The sequence below is a fragment of the Monopterus albus genome, unplaced genomic scaffold, assembly GCF_001952655.1.
Source record: "Monopterus albus unplaced genomic scaffold, M_albus_1.0 scaffold31.1, whole genome shotgun sequence".
NCBI classification, from domain to species: Eukaryota; Metazoa; Chordata; class Actinopteri; order Synbranchiformes; family Synbranchidae; genus Monopterus; species Monopterus albus.
Window position 1 is genome coordinate 3,805,063 of NW_018127911.1, and position 14,350 is coordinate 3,819,412.

The window sequence follows — 14,350 nt, forward strand, 5'->3', positions numbered from 1 at the left end:
ATTGTGGGTGTGGTGTATGAATGTTAACACTTTGTAATAATTCTTTAGTATATTACTTGTGTGGTGTAGAAGATAATTATTTAAGAATGTAATTATGTAAGAATGTTAACACTGTTATAATCTTTTTTTAGTATAATACTTGTGTGGGTAGAAGTGAATCATTTACTGCTTGCAAACCAATGATGGTAAGATGATGTCATGGGGTAGGACTGGATAAGTCTGACTTCTTCCTACTCCATTCAAGCATGTACTAGGTATAAGCAAATTGATATTGGATTATGTGTATGTGTGTTGTCATATCAACTGTTTTTACATGCTTGAAAGAATAAATCAAAGAATAAATCAAATCAAATTATCTAAGTAAACTACAATAATCAGTGAAATGTCGTCCATTGTCTTTAAAAGTTCTCTGGTTGCTGATGTTGGTTGATGTAGTCTACAGCAAAATTCTTATTTCTGCTGCCTACTGTATATTTCCCCTGCCTCTCTTGTTCTTCCTCCAGCACACAAAGCTGATGATGACAGTGCTGATGATGACAGTGGATACCACTGCAATGACAATGAGAATGATTGGAGTACTGTCAGAAACTAATCCCGTATCCTCTTGTCCAGTGCTAGTAACCTCCTTGTGCTCTGAGGTTGGTATGGTCTTTACATCAGGTGAGGAGGTGCTTTGTTTAGTTGCAGGGGTACTGGGTTTTCTTCTCTTCTCTGTTGTCAAAACAGGCTCCTCAGTAGAGCCTAGAGGCATCAGGTTCTCATTTGTCAGCAAAGCAATCACATCACCATTCAGACTGAAAGGTGTTTCACACACCACAAGGGTTTGGTTGGCCTTGGTTTGGTGCTTCCTCAGCCAGTCCCTAAGAGGCAGAATATCCTTGTCACATTTCCAAGGGTTCTGCTGCAGGAGCACTTCATTTGCTGCAGTGAGGGCATCTAGATTTTCCTGTGGCAAGTTGGAAAGGGAATTGTTTTGCAGGTCTATCTGTCCCAGATGGCTCAAACCCTGGAGGAAACCCAGAGGAAGAGATCTGATGAAATTGTGCTCCAAAGAAATGTTGACCAGGTTGGGCAGACCCTGGAAAGTCTCAGCTGGAAGGGTTGTGAGCAGATTGCTGTGAAGTGAAACCTCTTCCAGCTGCTCTAACCCTGTAAAGGCCCCAGCGGAAACATATTTGATTTGGTTGCGACTGAGCACCAGTAAACGCAACTTAGTCAGATTTCTGAATGTGTCATCCTCCACATGGCTCAGCTTGTTGTCATACAGCCATAACTGCTCCAGGGGCATAGATCCAAACACCCCCGGGCCCAGACTCTCCAGCTGGTTTTTAAACAGGGAGATCTGGGAAAGGAAGGGCAAGTTTAAGAAGATCCCTTGTGGAACAGATGTGAGCCTGTTGTGAGAGAGGAACAGCTTCTGCAGCTTCACATTCTTAGAGAACAGGTCACGATGGAGGTGAGTGATTAGATTGTCACGTAGGGATAATTCCTCCAGGTTTTTGAGGTCATCCAGACTACCAATGGGGAGTTCCTGTAGCAAGTTTGTGTTAAGTCGTAAGGTTTTCAGTTTAGAAAGACCCTTGAATGTGTCTTTAGACAGTTGACTGATTTTATTTTCGGAAAGATAAAGGTGTTGTAGCTCAGTAAGGGAGTGGAAGGTTTCCACAGGTACGGAAGTAAAAAGGTTCTTACCAAGGTCAAGGACTTTCAGATTTTTCAGTGGTGAAAACCAGTTAGGACGGAGCACCACTAGTTTGTTGTTCTTCAGAATCAGAGACTCAAGCTTCTGGAGATGTTGGAACACATCCTCAGGGAGATCTTGCAGTACGGTGCCAGTAAACATTATTGCACCAATGTTCAGAGTGGAATCAAATGTGCCAGGATGGACTTCCCTCAAACCACTGTCTTTAATTAAAAAGATCCTAAGGGAATTCACAAAATCAGCCAAGTTCTCTGGTTTCAGAGAATAGATACTGCAATCAGAGAAGGCAAGGGAGGTGGTAGATGAGGGCACAGCTGTGGGGAAGTCTGTGAGGCCACTGCAGATGATTTTGGTTCCTTGACAGGTGCACCCATCAGGACATGCCCAAACAACAGCGTTGAGGGAACAGAGAAGTAGCAGTGCATGAAGAGTCAGTGGCAGGTCCATTTTTACCCCTAGAACAGAAGAAACTATTATGTTGCATCCAAGGTTGGTTATGATTCTTGTGTGGATGGCAAAAGACTTTATGAATGTCATGGTTATTATGTAATAAATGTCCTTATGTTTTTGTCCTTAAAGAGACACTCCATCAATTTCCCATGTCAAAGTCGATAAACTTGCCCTGGAAGTGCTTTCACTCAGCCTGTGAAAGTTTTTAGATTTCTTTTGTGGATCTGAAGTGGTTTTATCAAAGAACTATATTCACGTAATTACTCGAGTACTTTTGGGTTTGGAGACTACACATTTTTAAAAGAAAGCCAGTGTTACAAATGGCAGCTGGTGTTCAAAAAGCATGATGTTGTGCACACACACGGAGGGAGAACCAAGCAAAAAAATGTTACAGTGGCAAGAAAATGTGAACTCTAAAGATCAGGTTATGATGGCCTCTGTTACCTTAATTTTGTTTGTTCTTTTTTAAATCTGTAATTTCCACATTCACCTACTTTAATGAAGTGCAATACTTACATTAATTGCTGGTGCAAGTTAATGCTAAGTTTTGCACTCTTTGTGGCCAATGTCTTTGTCTAAATTCTAACTCGCCAAAAGGAAGGAAGGAAGACAGAAGGAACACGAAGCAACTGAGATAAAACAGTGAAATTTACCACCAAACATAAATGTTTTCAGCTCTTAGAAGTAATTTCCATTTTGGTTTTAATTAATTTATGATATCCTCAAGAGAATAGGCACAATAGAGGTTTCCTGCAAATTATATCATCACCATAATAAGACAGACAGAAAGCAACTCTAATTTGTAACCTACTGTACATGTTAAGTGATACATTAGTATAAATTAATTCAGAGTGGTATTTTGTTGCCTATGGCTAGGAGTGATTCTCATCAGTATTGCCAAACAGATTGACAGGTAAAAAACCCTGCTTACCAACTGCTTGGCATTAAACCCACTTATTCGGGATCTGTGGTCTGTGGAGGTGACATTGAAAAGTTTGCTGTAAAATGTTTTTAGAAATAAATGCCCAGGCTGCACCTTGTGTAACATAGACATAGTGTTTGATTTGTTGCCACAAACAAAATGATTTATGTTGTAGCTACAGCTTAACACATCAGACTGCCTGCATGTATGAGGCTGTGCTCTAATGTGGGAGGCTGTGAGGACAAAACTGTAATGACCTGTTTTTCCATACAAAGCCATGCTGAAAAAAACGTAGAAAAAATCATCTGGACTTGATTTTAGGTAGAAGATGTTTCACCTCTCATCCAGGAGGCTTCATCAATGAGAGGTGAAAATGTCTTCTACCTAAAATCACGTTTTTTCTACGATTTTTCTTTCTCTTGTACTAAGCTTTAGAAATAGTAACATTAGTTATATCTTTCCTTCTTATATTTATGTGACATCTGCAGGACATTACCCACTGGTGTTATTATTGCTCCCCCTTCCTAGTTTTTAAGTGCTGTGAATGTGAAGAGTCAGAGTTCATATTTAAGTTAGGGGTGTGGTTCTGACTAGAAAACTAAACGTCAGTTATCAGTTGAGAAATGTGTCATCTGAATACAGTTCCCCTCCCTTGCATGTTCTGCACTGGAACAACTGAAGTAACATTCAAAGACATAGTGTTTCATCACTCCACCTAGAGACAAAAATCACTGAAAAATGTGCAGACTAACAGCCTGACTCCTTAGAATTATGAATTTAATAAAGTTTCCATTTGAATCAAGCCTGGCAGCTATACTATTTGGTATATATTATAATGTCACAGTCCATCCAAAACCACTGTCGACTCTGGAATTCTCTGCAGTGCTGTGTAATTACTAAAGTATTTCCACTTCACCATTTATTGCTATGATTTCTTCCCCCTGGCCAGAGCTGAAGAATTGGCACTTTGTCTTGAAAAGACAGAAGAGAGCTGAAATGCAGCAGCCACTGAGAAAACATTCATTTGATTTACTGTATAAAAGGTTTTTGACTACCTCTTTCACTGACATGCTAGGACTCAAGGCATCAAGAACAAACCACATTTTCTAACAGGCATCTTCACTCAGTTTGTTCATTTAGTCTATGTTAGGATTCCTAACAGGGAATATTTTTTCTTATAAGTAAATAAACACATTCCTGGGCAAAAATAGGTTCAATAGTAGTATTGTAGTTATTTTTTAATTTCATTATTATACAGTTGTTTTTATATAATAACTTATTGTTCATTATCACTGTCTCATTTTTAATCTTATTTATGATAAATTTCCTCCCTGAAATCAATTCACCAAATGTTCGTTAACAAGTAAGTTAGTAATCAGTAACAGTGAGTGCTTGAGAACCTACCTGCAGCAGTGGCTGACGATGGAATGAACCGAGACGGCGCGCTGGTGGTGTTATCTTTTATGTACGTCCTGCCTCCCACTTCGGCTTCACAGATCCGCTGATGAAAGTTTCCAGCACACTCTGAATTGTCCTACCGTCACATTTCCCTGCTCTTTGTCATCACTCCATTCCCTTCGTCTGTTATGTTTTTGCTTTTTTTCTCCCGCTGAGCTTATGAAATCTGCAGGGTCTTTTTTTCACAGTGTTGAGTGTCCTTGTCATCTGTTCTGCCCCCTCTGTTCCTCTCACACCTACACTCACATTTGTTTAGTAAATCTGGTGTGGGAGGGTGGCTTGGGTCTGGCAAGTCTACCTTCTTATATGGATGTTTGAATGCATGTGAGGAGAAATGTGATCTGTGCTTCATTTGATATAAATCTTCTTATAATTTAACTATATGTTTGTTTGGTCTTCTTCCACAGTTGGTTCTGTGTTTTGTGTGTGTGTGTGTGTGTGTGTGTGTGTGTGTGTGCACCTCCTTGTTTGGATGTGCAAATTTAAGTATCAGCTTCACATATCTTTGGTACAGTACAACGTCCACTGTATGTTTTTAAGCTGATGGTTTGGGCACTGGGCCATTCTGGATGTCTTCATAAATTCACTGTTAGGGGATTATAGATTGTAAAATGATTATAAAAAAATCAACTGAACAACCAGTACAGTTGTATTTCAGAAATTAATTTTCTATTCATTATTCTTTATGTCATAATGAGCCCCTGCACAGGCGTCTTCAGGAAAATAAAGAAACATCTGTCGGTATTGTATAACTGTGGATAAAGTTAGGTGATGAGGCTTTCCCTGCTGTTCTGTGTGTGTGCACATCCAGTATGCCTGTGCAAAAAGTTCTTTGAATATAGTTTGAGCATTAGTTTTTCCTGTTCATGTAATTCATATGTATTTATATGTGGCATGCTGTTTTGCAATAACAATAAAAATATAAAGTAAGTTTTTTGCAGCTTTTAATATTCCAGCATTGTTATAAGTTTATGTTTTTGTTTTATGACACAACAAACTCCCTCTTCATCACAGAAAACAGATAGTGGGGGTGGGGTTAACATATAAACAATCAGCTCCTTTAGTCCTGATATTGCTGTAAATGTACTGAAGGATGTATAGAAAATAAAATACTAACTGCACAGTAACAATTCATGCCTCTGTTTTATAACATCAGAAGCAATAACTCTACCAGACTGGGTGACAAGTTCCATTACGGTTGTGTTATGAGTGTGTCATTCATTTTAGAAATCTAATCATAGTTCATTTAGAGACTTAATGATTAATGTGTGTTGTTGAGGTCAAGTGCTGCTACTGGTACTTCCAGGGTGTCAGTAAACATGTTGTCAGACACTGTGAAGACAGTCAGTCATGTCAGCTACCCGTGATACATGATTTGTGTGAGTTAGTGTTTTTCATGCTAGTTTGTGGAGCAAGCATTACAGTACAAAACCACTTCAGTTGGATGGGAACCAGTTGGAGACCAAGAAGAAACACATTATGATAATGTCATTGTATAGTAGCTGTCTTGAGCAAAACATTTGGCTACAGTTACATATTGTTATTATTAATATTGCTGTATAGCAGTTAATTACTGTATTTAAGAGGATTATGGCTTCACTCTACAGCCATGAGTGTGCCCTATGCCTTGAGTTGCACTCTGGAAAATTTCCCTGAATCGTCTTTTACTTTTTCCACTTGTTTTTCAGTGTGGCTGAATATTTCCTGTGGCCCCTGCAGTATGATTTTCTGCCCCATGCTCAGTGTGTGTGTGTGTGTTTGTGTGCATACCACTGTTGTGTGAGCTCAGCGGACCAGAAAGGCCTAATCACCTGTTGTCATAGCAATGAACTTGTGTGCTGTTCACCGATTCAGATCTCTTTTGTTTACCATTTGTTGTAAAGTCCAATAACTTTTAGTGGAATCTGTGGCACCCGTTGTCATTTTGTGAAGGTTTAAAAGCCTTAAAAGCCTTTTTGACCATCACTTGAACCTTAATTTTGGTTTTGCCTCCAGATGTAAATGGCATTATCAGTTGAATGTATAGTTAGTAACACAGCTGGTTATAAAAGTAATATTGGTTTTGTGAGCTTCAGTGATAATTCTCTCCAGTGTTTGTGTATGTAAAGCATTTGTATAAACTATTATATCATCCCTGCGTGCACATTGTTGCCCTTTTGTTTCACAATGGAAGCTTGTGAAATTACAGGGGCACTGTTTTCCTGAAGTAGGAGAGATTTTAGTCTCTACCGTGTGAAACCCGAATGATAAATTAAATGGAGTTTCCTGTTTTCAAGCACGATGGTAACAGTGGGATCTTCCCATTACTCATTTTGAGAAAGCACATTTCCACCTCATTTTTATTTAAGGAGGAAATCCAGACAATGACCTCAGATACGAGAAGAGGAATGTTTACAGATACAACTCATACCCTGGTAGTACTCTGCAAAATCTGATGCTTTGAATGTGTGTAGATGTCAGCTTATTGGTGCATATATTTGATTTTGTAACCACAGAAGATAAAACAGAACATAAGATTTCTTAGCAATAATGTAATAACCTTTATTTTTACTGATAGAAATATAAAAAATAGCAACAATTCACAACAAACAGTTGAACTTACTTCACCAAATACCAGTTTGTGAATGTACCCGCTAGATATAGGTATTTCTGACTGTTTGACCCACAAGTCGTTGTCATAATGATGTTGATACCGTAGGACAGCGGTTCTCATTACTACTTTGTAATGTGTGGCCCTGGTCGTATGCAATTAGATAATAGATATAGAACAAAATGTATTTGTAATTACTGATGGAAAGGCAGGAATAACATTATCAACATCATCATTAGGAGTTTTACATCAAACCACATCTACAAACAAGGACAAAGAAAGAAAGATGGAAAGAAGCAACCCATAATACAACTTACTGTATCCATACTGGCTGATTACTCATAAGATATAGCTTATATATCTTTATAATTTATATGTTTTTAATTTGCCTTCATGTAGTTTGAAAATTTCATCACTAGAGGGAAACAAAACAATTCACTTTTGATTTTGGTCCTTCTATATGAAACATATCAGTAAATCCTGTACATACTGTATATAGTGTACACTAGGTTTTCCTTTCTGAAGAGACAAACATTTGAATATAACCTGGAAAAAGTACATATATATATATATCAAGGTTTAAGTTGCAAAGAGAGCATTATTTTAAAATGTGAATCAATAGCTGCAACTAGCTATTGTATATTCCAGATTAATTCATTAATTATTCACAGTTTAGTTTATGAAATGTCAAAAAGTAGTGAAGAACACCCAGTGAAAAACCTGTTAGAGCCAGAAGTTATGTCATCACATTGTTTGATTTGAGCGTCAAGAGTACAAAACACAAAGAGATTCAATTTATTATCATATAAGACAAATAAAAGATGCACAATGTGGAGCCTATATCTGTGTTTTAAAGATCATATACTGTATTATATACTGTTAAAAACTATATTACCTTAATGTAGCTTTACTTTCTTTAAATACCTTCAACTTTACCTTCAGCTTTAACTAAATCCCATATTTTTAGTGAGTGTTCTAAAGTTACACTTGAAGATGGAGCTTAACACAATATAAAGAAAAGCAAGAAGCCACTGCTGGTGGAAAAAGACCTGCAGCAGGCCTGATAAAATGTTTTGTTATCCTGGAGTTTTTGCACACTCAGCCTTTAGCTGGTCCACAGTCTTGTTGAGACGATACATGCCATACATGGCAGCAAACATAAGGAACAAGCCAGTGGCCACATGAAGGATGTGGCAAAACATAAGGAACCCAGCCAGGGCCGTGTTTGAGGGCAGAAACCACACATAAACCCAGCCTTTGTGAAAATTGTGGTGGACAAACTCGGGCCCCTGTTCAACCACCAATAGGTCATGAAAAGGAGGTGAAATGTCATAAGGTGAGAGAGGAATCTCAGTAATAAAAGAAAGCTCCTCATCAGGTAGAGCTGTGGTTATAGTGTGGAAGGATGTTGTGGCATCCAAGGTGGTGGATTTTGCGGGTGGAGTGGTTGTTGGGATGATGACTTGTGAAATGTCATAAGGTGAGAGAGGAATCTCAGTAATGAAAGAAAGCTCCTCATCAGGTAGAGCTGTGGTTATAGTGTGGAAGGATGTTGTGGCATCCAAGGTGGTGGATTTTGCGGGTGGAGTGGTTGTTGGGATGATGACTTGTGAAATGTCATAAGGTGAGAGAGGAATCTCAGTAATGAAAGAAAGCTCCTCATCAGGTAGAGCTGTGGTTATAGTGTGGAAGGATGTTGTGGCATCCAAGGTGGTGGATTTTGCGGGTGGAGTGGTTGTTGGGATGATGACTTGTTTGGTAGCTCCTTGTGTGGCAGTTGATATTGTTCCAGGTGGTGGTTTTTTTGAAGCAACAACTGATGTATCACAAAAGGTAAAGTCCTCATCCCTAAGAGAGCCAATGGTACGGAGCATATGATACTCTGGACTATGACAAATCGCATCCTGTTTGTCAATGACCACATGCTCATTGCAAAGTCCTCATCACTGAGAGAGCCAATGGTACGGCGCATACGATACACTGGACTATGACAAATCGCATTCTGTTTGTCAATGACCACATGCTCATTGTGTCTTACCCATCTTGAAACACCTCTGATACTACAAGTACAGTCCCAAAGGTTACCACTCAGAGTAAGAGCTTGTAAAGCTGCATTTGACAAGAAAATATTTCCTGGAAGAGTCTTGAGGCTGTTATTCTTCAAGTGAATGATCGAAAGCCCTTTTGGGCCCTGAAAGATGTTTTCTGGTAGACTCATCAGTTTATTGTCATTGAGGAGCAGTGTGCCCAGTGAGTTTAGTCTGGAGAACAGCTGAGGATGTAGATAATGGAGGTCATTGGACTTCAGCGAGAGCTTCTGAAGGTTCGAAAGACAACAAAAAAGGTCTGAAGGCAACTCTCTCAGCTGAAGACAACAGAAAAGGTCTGAAGGCAACTCTCTCAGCTTATCATTCAAATGAAAGTTAAGCATCAGGAGCCCAGTCATGTTAGCAAACAAATTTCCAGGAACAGTAGTGAGATTAGTGCCATACAGATAAAATTCTCTCATCTCAGGCATGTGACCCATCAGCTGGTTCGGTAGAGATAACAGGGGGTTGTTGTAAATAGTAAGCTTGCTCAGCTTGGGCATGTTGTAGAAGGTCTTTTCTGGGATAGCCTGAAGTCGGTTGGAGGACAAGGTGAGATTTACCAGGTTCCTGAGTGACCAAAACACTTGAGGTGGAAGACTAGCAATCTGGTTTTGGTGGATTTTTAGGTCTTCAAGGTTGAAAAGCGCATCAAATATTCCAGCTTCTAGCATTTCTAGCTTGTTGTTATAGATCATGAGCTGGCGAATACTGGTCAAAGAGTGAAAGATGGTAGGTGGTAGCTTCTTTATGAAGTTCCTGCCAAGGTTCAGAAAGGTGAGGTTGGTCAGTCGATTGAAAACTTCAGGACCCGGACTAGTCAGGTTGTTACGGCTCAGGTCCAGCTCCAGCAAACCACCAAGCCCATCAAACATACCTGGAGCAATGGCTTCCAACTGGTTTCCATCTAAATGCAGCTGCTCCAGGGTGGTCAGTGGACTGAACACTCCAGCGGGAAGGGTAGAGAGATCATTGAATGACAGCTTGACTGACTTGAGCTGTGGAGCGACGTGGAAGGCTAGGGGGTGGATAGTATGTAGGTGGCTCTTAGTCAGACTGAAACGCAACAGGAGATCCTGGTTTGCCAGACTCTGGTTATTTAAGACGCTCATGTTTATGTTATTGAGCTGCAGCAGGTATGTGTGGACAGGCAGCTGTTTTGGTATTTTTGTGATACTGGAGCCAGAACACCTGACAGCACCTTCAGAGTTGCACAGGCAGCTGCTGGGGCAGACCGTGGTGCAGGTGAGGTGTGGCAAAGTGAAGAGGACAAGTATCAACCACAAGGTGCCTGTGTAGTTGAAATATAGGAATTTAGACACATTACATTATGACATTACATTATTATTGGAATTTTGTCATAATAACAACTGTTTATACATTTTTCTTTAGCTTTATGTAATGGAAATAAGGCATTCAATTCAATTCAAACACTGCAAAAATATTCATTGTAAATGTTCTCCTTTAACATACTATGTAAGTCCAAATCTACAACTAAAATTCCTTGGATTAAATTTTAAAAAGGCTAAAAGTACTACCAACCTTTTAAGTAAGAATCCATCATTGTCTGTTTGATGCTATGATCATGCTGCTGTGCGCTGTGCTCCTTTTGGGGCTGGAGATGTCTGGAGGAGCTGGGAACCCTCTGTCAAGTCATCCTGCCTCCTGCCTAGACAAAATGTCTGCCCAAATGTCATCCGTCACATTACACAGCCTTCATGCTTATTGGACCAGTGACGTGGACTTGGAACAATAGGAGAAAATTAAACTTTTGGAATTACTTAATTCATTAGGCTTATTTCAGTAGATCAAACACATATAGTAATTAACATCTTTATATTGAATTTATTACACTGGTGTTGGATCCACTATAATGTTATTCTTGGATTATAATTTTATTATTTTGTTGTTTATGTTGCTGCTATGTTTTGTTATGTGTATGTATTTGTTAGTTTATTCTAACTGTTAGAACGTTTGTAATTTCATACACAAAGCTCCTGATGCACCTCTTGTTTGAATCACCATTTATTTTGTTTACAGGCAAATTCTATTGTATAAAGCCTGTTGTCTATTATATTAGGCTGTATAATAGAAAAAAACTCAGTACGAGTGACAGAGAGGATGCTGATTCATTTCCTCTGCACTTATCTTGACAGTAGTCTTACCCCACTGTGCCTGTGTGCCCGTTTATGGACTGAACTGAAAAAGATAATACCATTTTTATACCATGTCCGTTTTAGGGGATTTTGTGTCTGATGCCTGTAACATGACTGAGCAGTCGGATATCAAATGCAGTCAGAAATAAAAACGGTAAAGATAATTCTATGTTTTGGATTTGTATAAATTGACGTCCAGCACTCTCACACCCGTCTACGTGCAAGAATGTGTTCTGTTTGTGATTAATTGGCTGCTCACTGATAGTCTGTACCAGGCAGTGATGAGGTACAGTACTGCTTGCCAATAGTCACTATCTCAACAGGGTTACATCCTATGGGAGATTAGTCATAACGGTGAGGGGCAAAATCATCAAGTCAGTAAGCAACTCCTTGTAGTGTGTTTTTCTTTTCTGTCTCTTTAAAGTGCTCCAGGGGGTGATTGTGATCAGGGGAAAGAATGAGTGTGTGTTCCTTTAAACAAATGGAAACAATGTAGTAAAGCTGATATAGGATTAAACATTATCCTGTTTTTGGAAAAAGAAGGGGAATTATTCATACATCAAACCCAGTGATAATTATGTGACACTGAATTTTACAGGTATTTAAATTTTCATTTTAGGCATTTATTCAGTGACTGGCTTATAACTTACATGTCAGGCTGGGGCAGATACAGTCATTGAACCAAGTTTTTAAAAAGCTAAATGGTAACAAAAACTAAATTATTTATGTATGCATATTAACCACCACAGAACAGTTTACTGTCATATACAAATGTTTTATATTTTTCCCTTTTAGTGTTTGAAAACCTTTTGGAAAGATTTAAAATGTATTACATGTGCACAAACGGTATGGGCTATTCTATAATGACCATGTTTGTGTATACTCTATGTGTCTGCTGGGTGCATGAAGATATTTTGATGTGCAAGTACAAAGGTCATCCCTTTTCTCTGATGCTTTTGTTTGAGACTAAATGTTGTACAGTGACACGCTCAGTCAGGCTTCACTGAAATCCCATCTGTTCCTCATACACTGTGTGATTCAAGTATTTTCACAGCAGCTCTCCCATTATTTAGACTCAGCTTTGTCATCCTGCTCCAAAAGATCCAGTCAAATGGTTTTCACTGTGTAGTAAATCACGTCACTGCAGATGTGCACCACATGCCGCATTCCTTCACTACGACATCAGATTTCCACTTTAAAAAAATTTGATTACACAGAAAAATAAAGTATAACAGTAGGTATATGGGTTAGGAATATTATGTTGTTCAGCAATATTGTCAATGCCCATTGTGATGTGAAATCCAGACTAAACCTGTGTTCTTTTCAAATGTATAAAACAAGTACACTCACTTACAAAACATTCTCCAGTCACATTCTAAGAGTTTCACATTATAATTTTATTTATGCTGTAAAATGAAAGGCAGTGCTTTTCTAAAACAGATGAGATGTTTGTTGGCAGTGGTACAAAAGAATGTTATACCCAATTCTCCCACAAGAGAGCAACATAAACACAAGCAGCAGGGGAATAAAATCCCTGCTGAAATAATCATATGTCTCTGCAGTCAAGTACATTTTGTCATAACTGACCCTCAAGTATTTCCAGTGAGTACAGTAGCTGATTATTTACAGATGAAGGTTTACATCCACAGTCTTTAGAGCTCTCATGAGAGTAGCTCAGTGCAATGGTAATGAAACATTTATTGATGGCACTGATTATGGTAAATACAGTGTGATTATATTAGCACTGGTGTTGTGAGTCTTAAGGCTATGTTGGGCTTTGCAGCAAGATTTTACAGTGGTTTTCCTGTTGCATTTGTCTTAGACACAGTACTTCCAGAAGCAAGCTGTAGACAAAATAAGAAAATGTCTTGTAGCATGTCATCTATCTGACAAGTATTAATCATGATGTATGATACATTTAAGTCCAGAAGTACTGAATTTAGCTTACGTTCACCCCTCTTCTGAGTTATGGGTTTGCCTTCCATCAAACTGGCTGTGATCTCCCTCTCCAGCTCCAAGTCCTCCCTCAGCGCTTGCAGCTACAAGAATATTTCAGAGTGATCAAACATAATAAGAACAGTCAGTATCACCTCAGTATTAATACACGTTCTATTCAATGGCTAGAATTAATTCACATTTTTTTGAGCAGAAACTGCCTATTCACACTATTCAATCATGATGCGTTTCCTGGCATTTCAAAAGTTGCTTTAAGGTGAATTAGTATACTTACTTCTTCTAGCTCAGCTAATTTATTGGCCAACTCAAGACCTGCAGACAGGAAAACCAGTCAACATCCAACAGGAATGTATGTGTGTTGTTTATATAAATGTAAAAAAAATAATTTGTCTCACCTAGAGGATCATCCTTTTCAATGGGAACTAAGCTTTTGTGTAGTAACAGTGACAGAATCTTGCTTTGGGCATCTGTGTCCTCTTTTGGATTAAAAACATTATTTCCTGCTCAAAAAAAAAAAAGTAGCTTTAGGGACAACACACATCACAAACATATATATCCTTTCCATTTCGACTTCATCATCTAACCTGTTGCTTTTTGGCAAAAGTGAAACCAACAGCAGCATTAACTAAGGGTACAGCAGTTCCCGCTTCCTCAGAAATGCACAAAAATATTGACATTTTTATTTTACACAAACCTAAAACTGTACCATTTTTGCACACTCACCAGAGTTAAATATGCTCCTTCCCTCCACATTCAGCACTCCCTGCAGTAGTAACAAACCCAGGAATCCTAAGCAATTCACAGCTGTAACCCTGTCCATGGCACTCAATGTATTGTCCCAAGTAAATGCTACACAACAAGCCTTTCCTCAAGCAAGGCAAGCAATCCACTAGTTTGGGCTCAATCCTGTCAATGTATTTATCCTCTCAGGGGTCAGGAGGAGGAGCCAGTCAGGTACTAAATCAATAGCTAGTCATCTTGGATTTCATCAAAAGGCTACCTTTTCAAAAGAATCAAGTGAATTACGGC

General features: G+C 38.9%; 1 protein-coding gene across 1 annotated transcript; it reads right to left on the reverse strand.

Moving 5' to 3' along the window:
* Positions 1–317: 317 nt before the first annotated feature.
* Positions 318–10,831, reverse strand: LOC109958326 (leucine-rich repeat-containing protein 15-like). The gene is made up of 4 exons (XM_020596871.1): positions 10,752–10,831; positions 9,161–10,500; positions 4,479–4,608; positions 318–2,157 (listed from the first exon to the last, which is right to left on the reverse strand). The coding sequence occupies exons 1-4, from the start codon at positions 10,771–10,773 to the stop codon at positions 464–466; spliced, it is 3,186 nt and encodes a 1,061-aa protein (XP_020452527.1). The 5' UTR covers positions 10,774–10,831; the 3' UTR covers positions 318–463.
* Between the last annotated feature and the right edge of the window lie 3,519 nt (positions 10,832–14,350).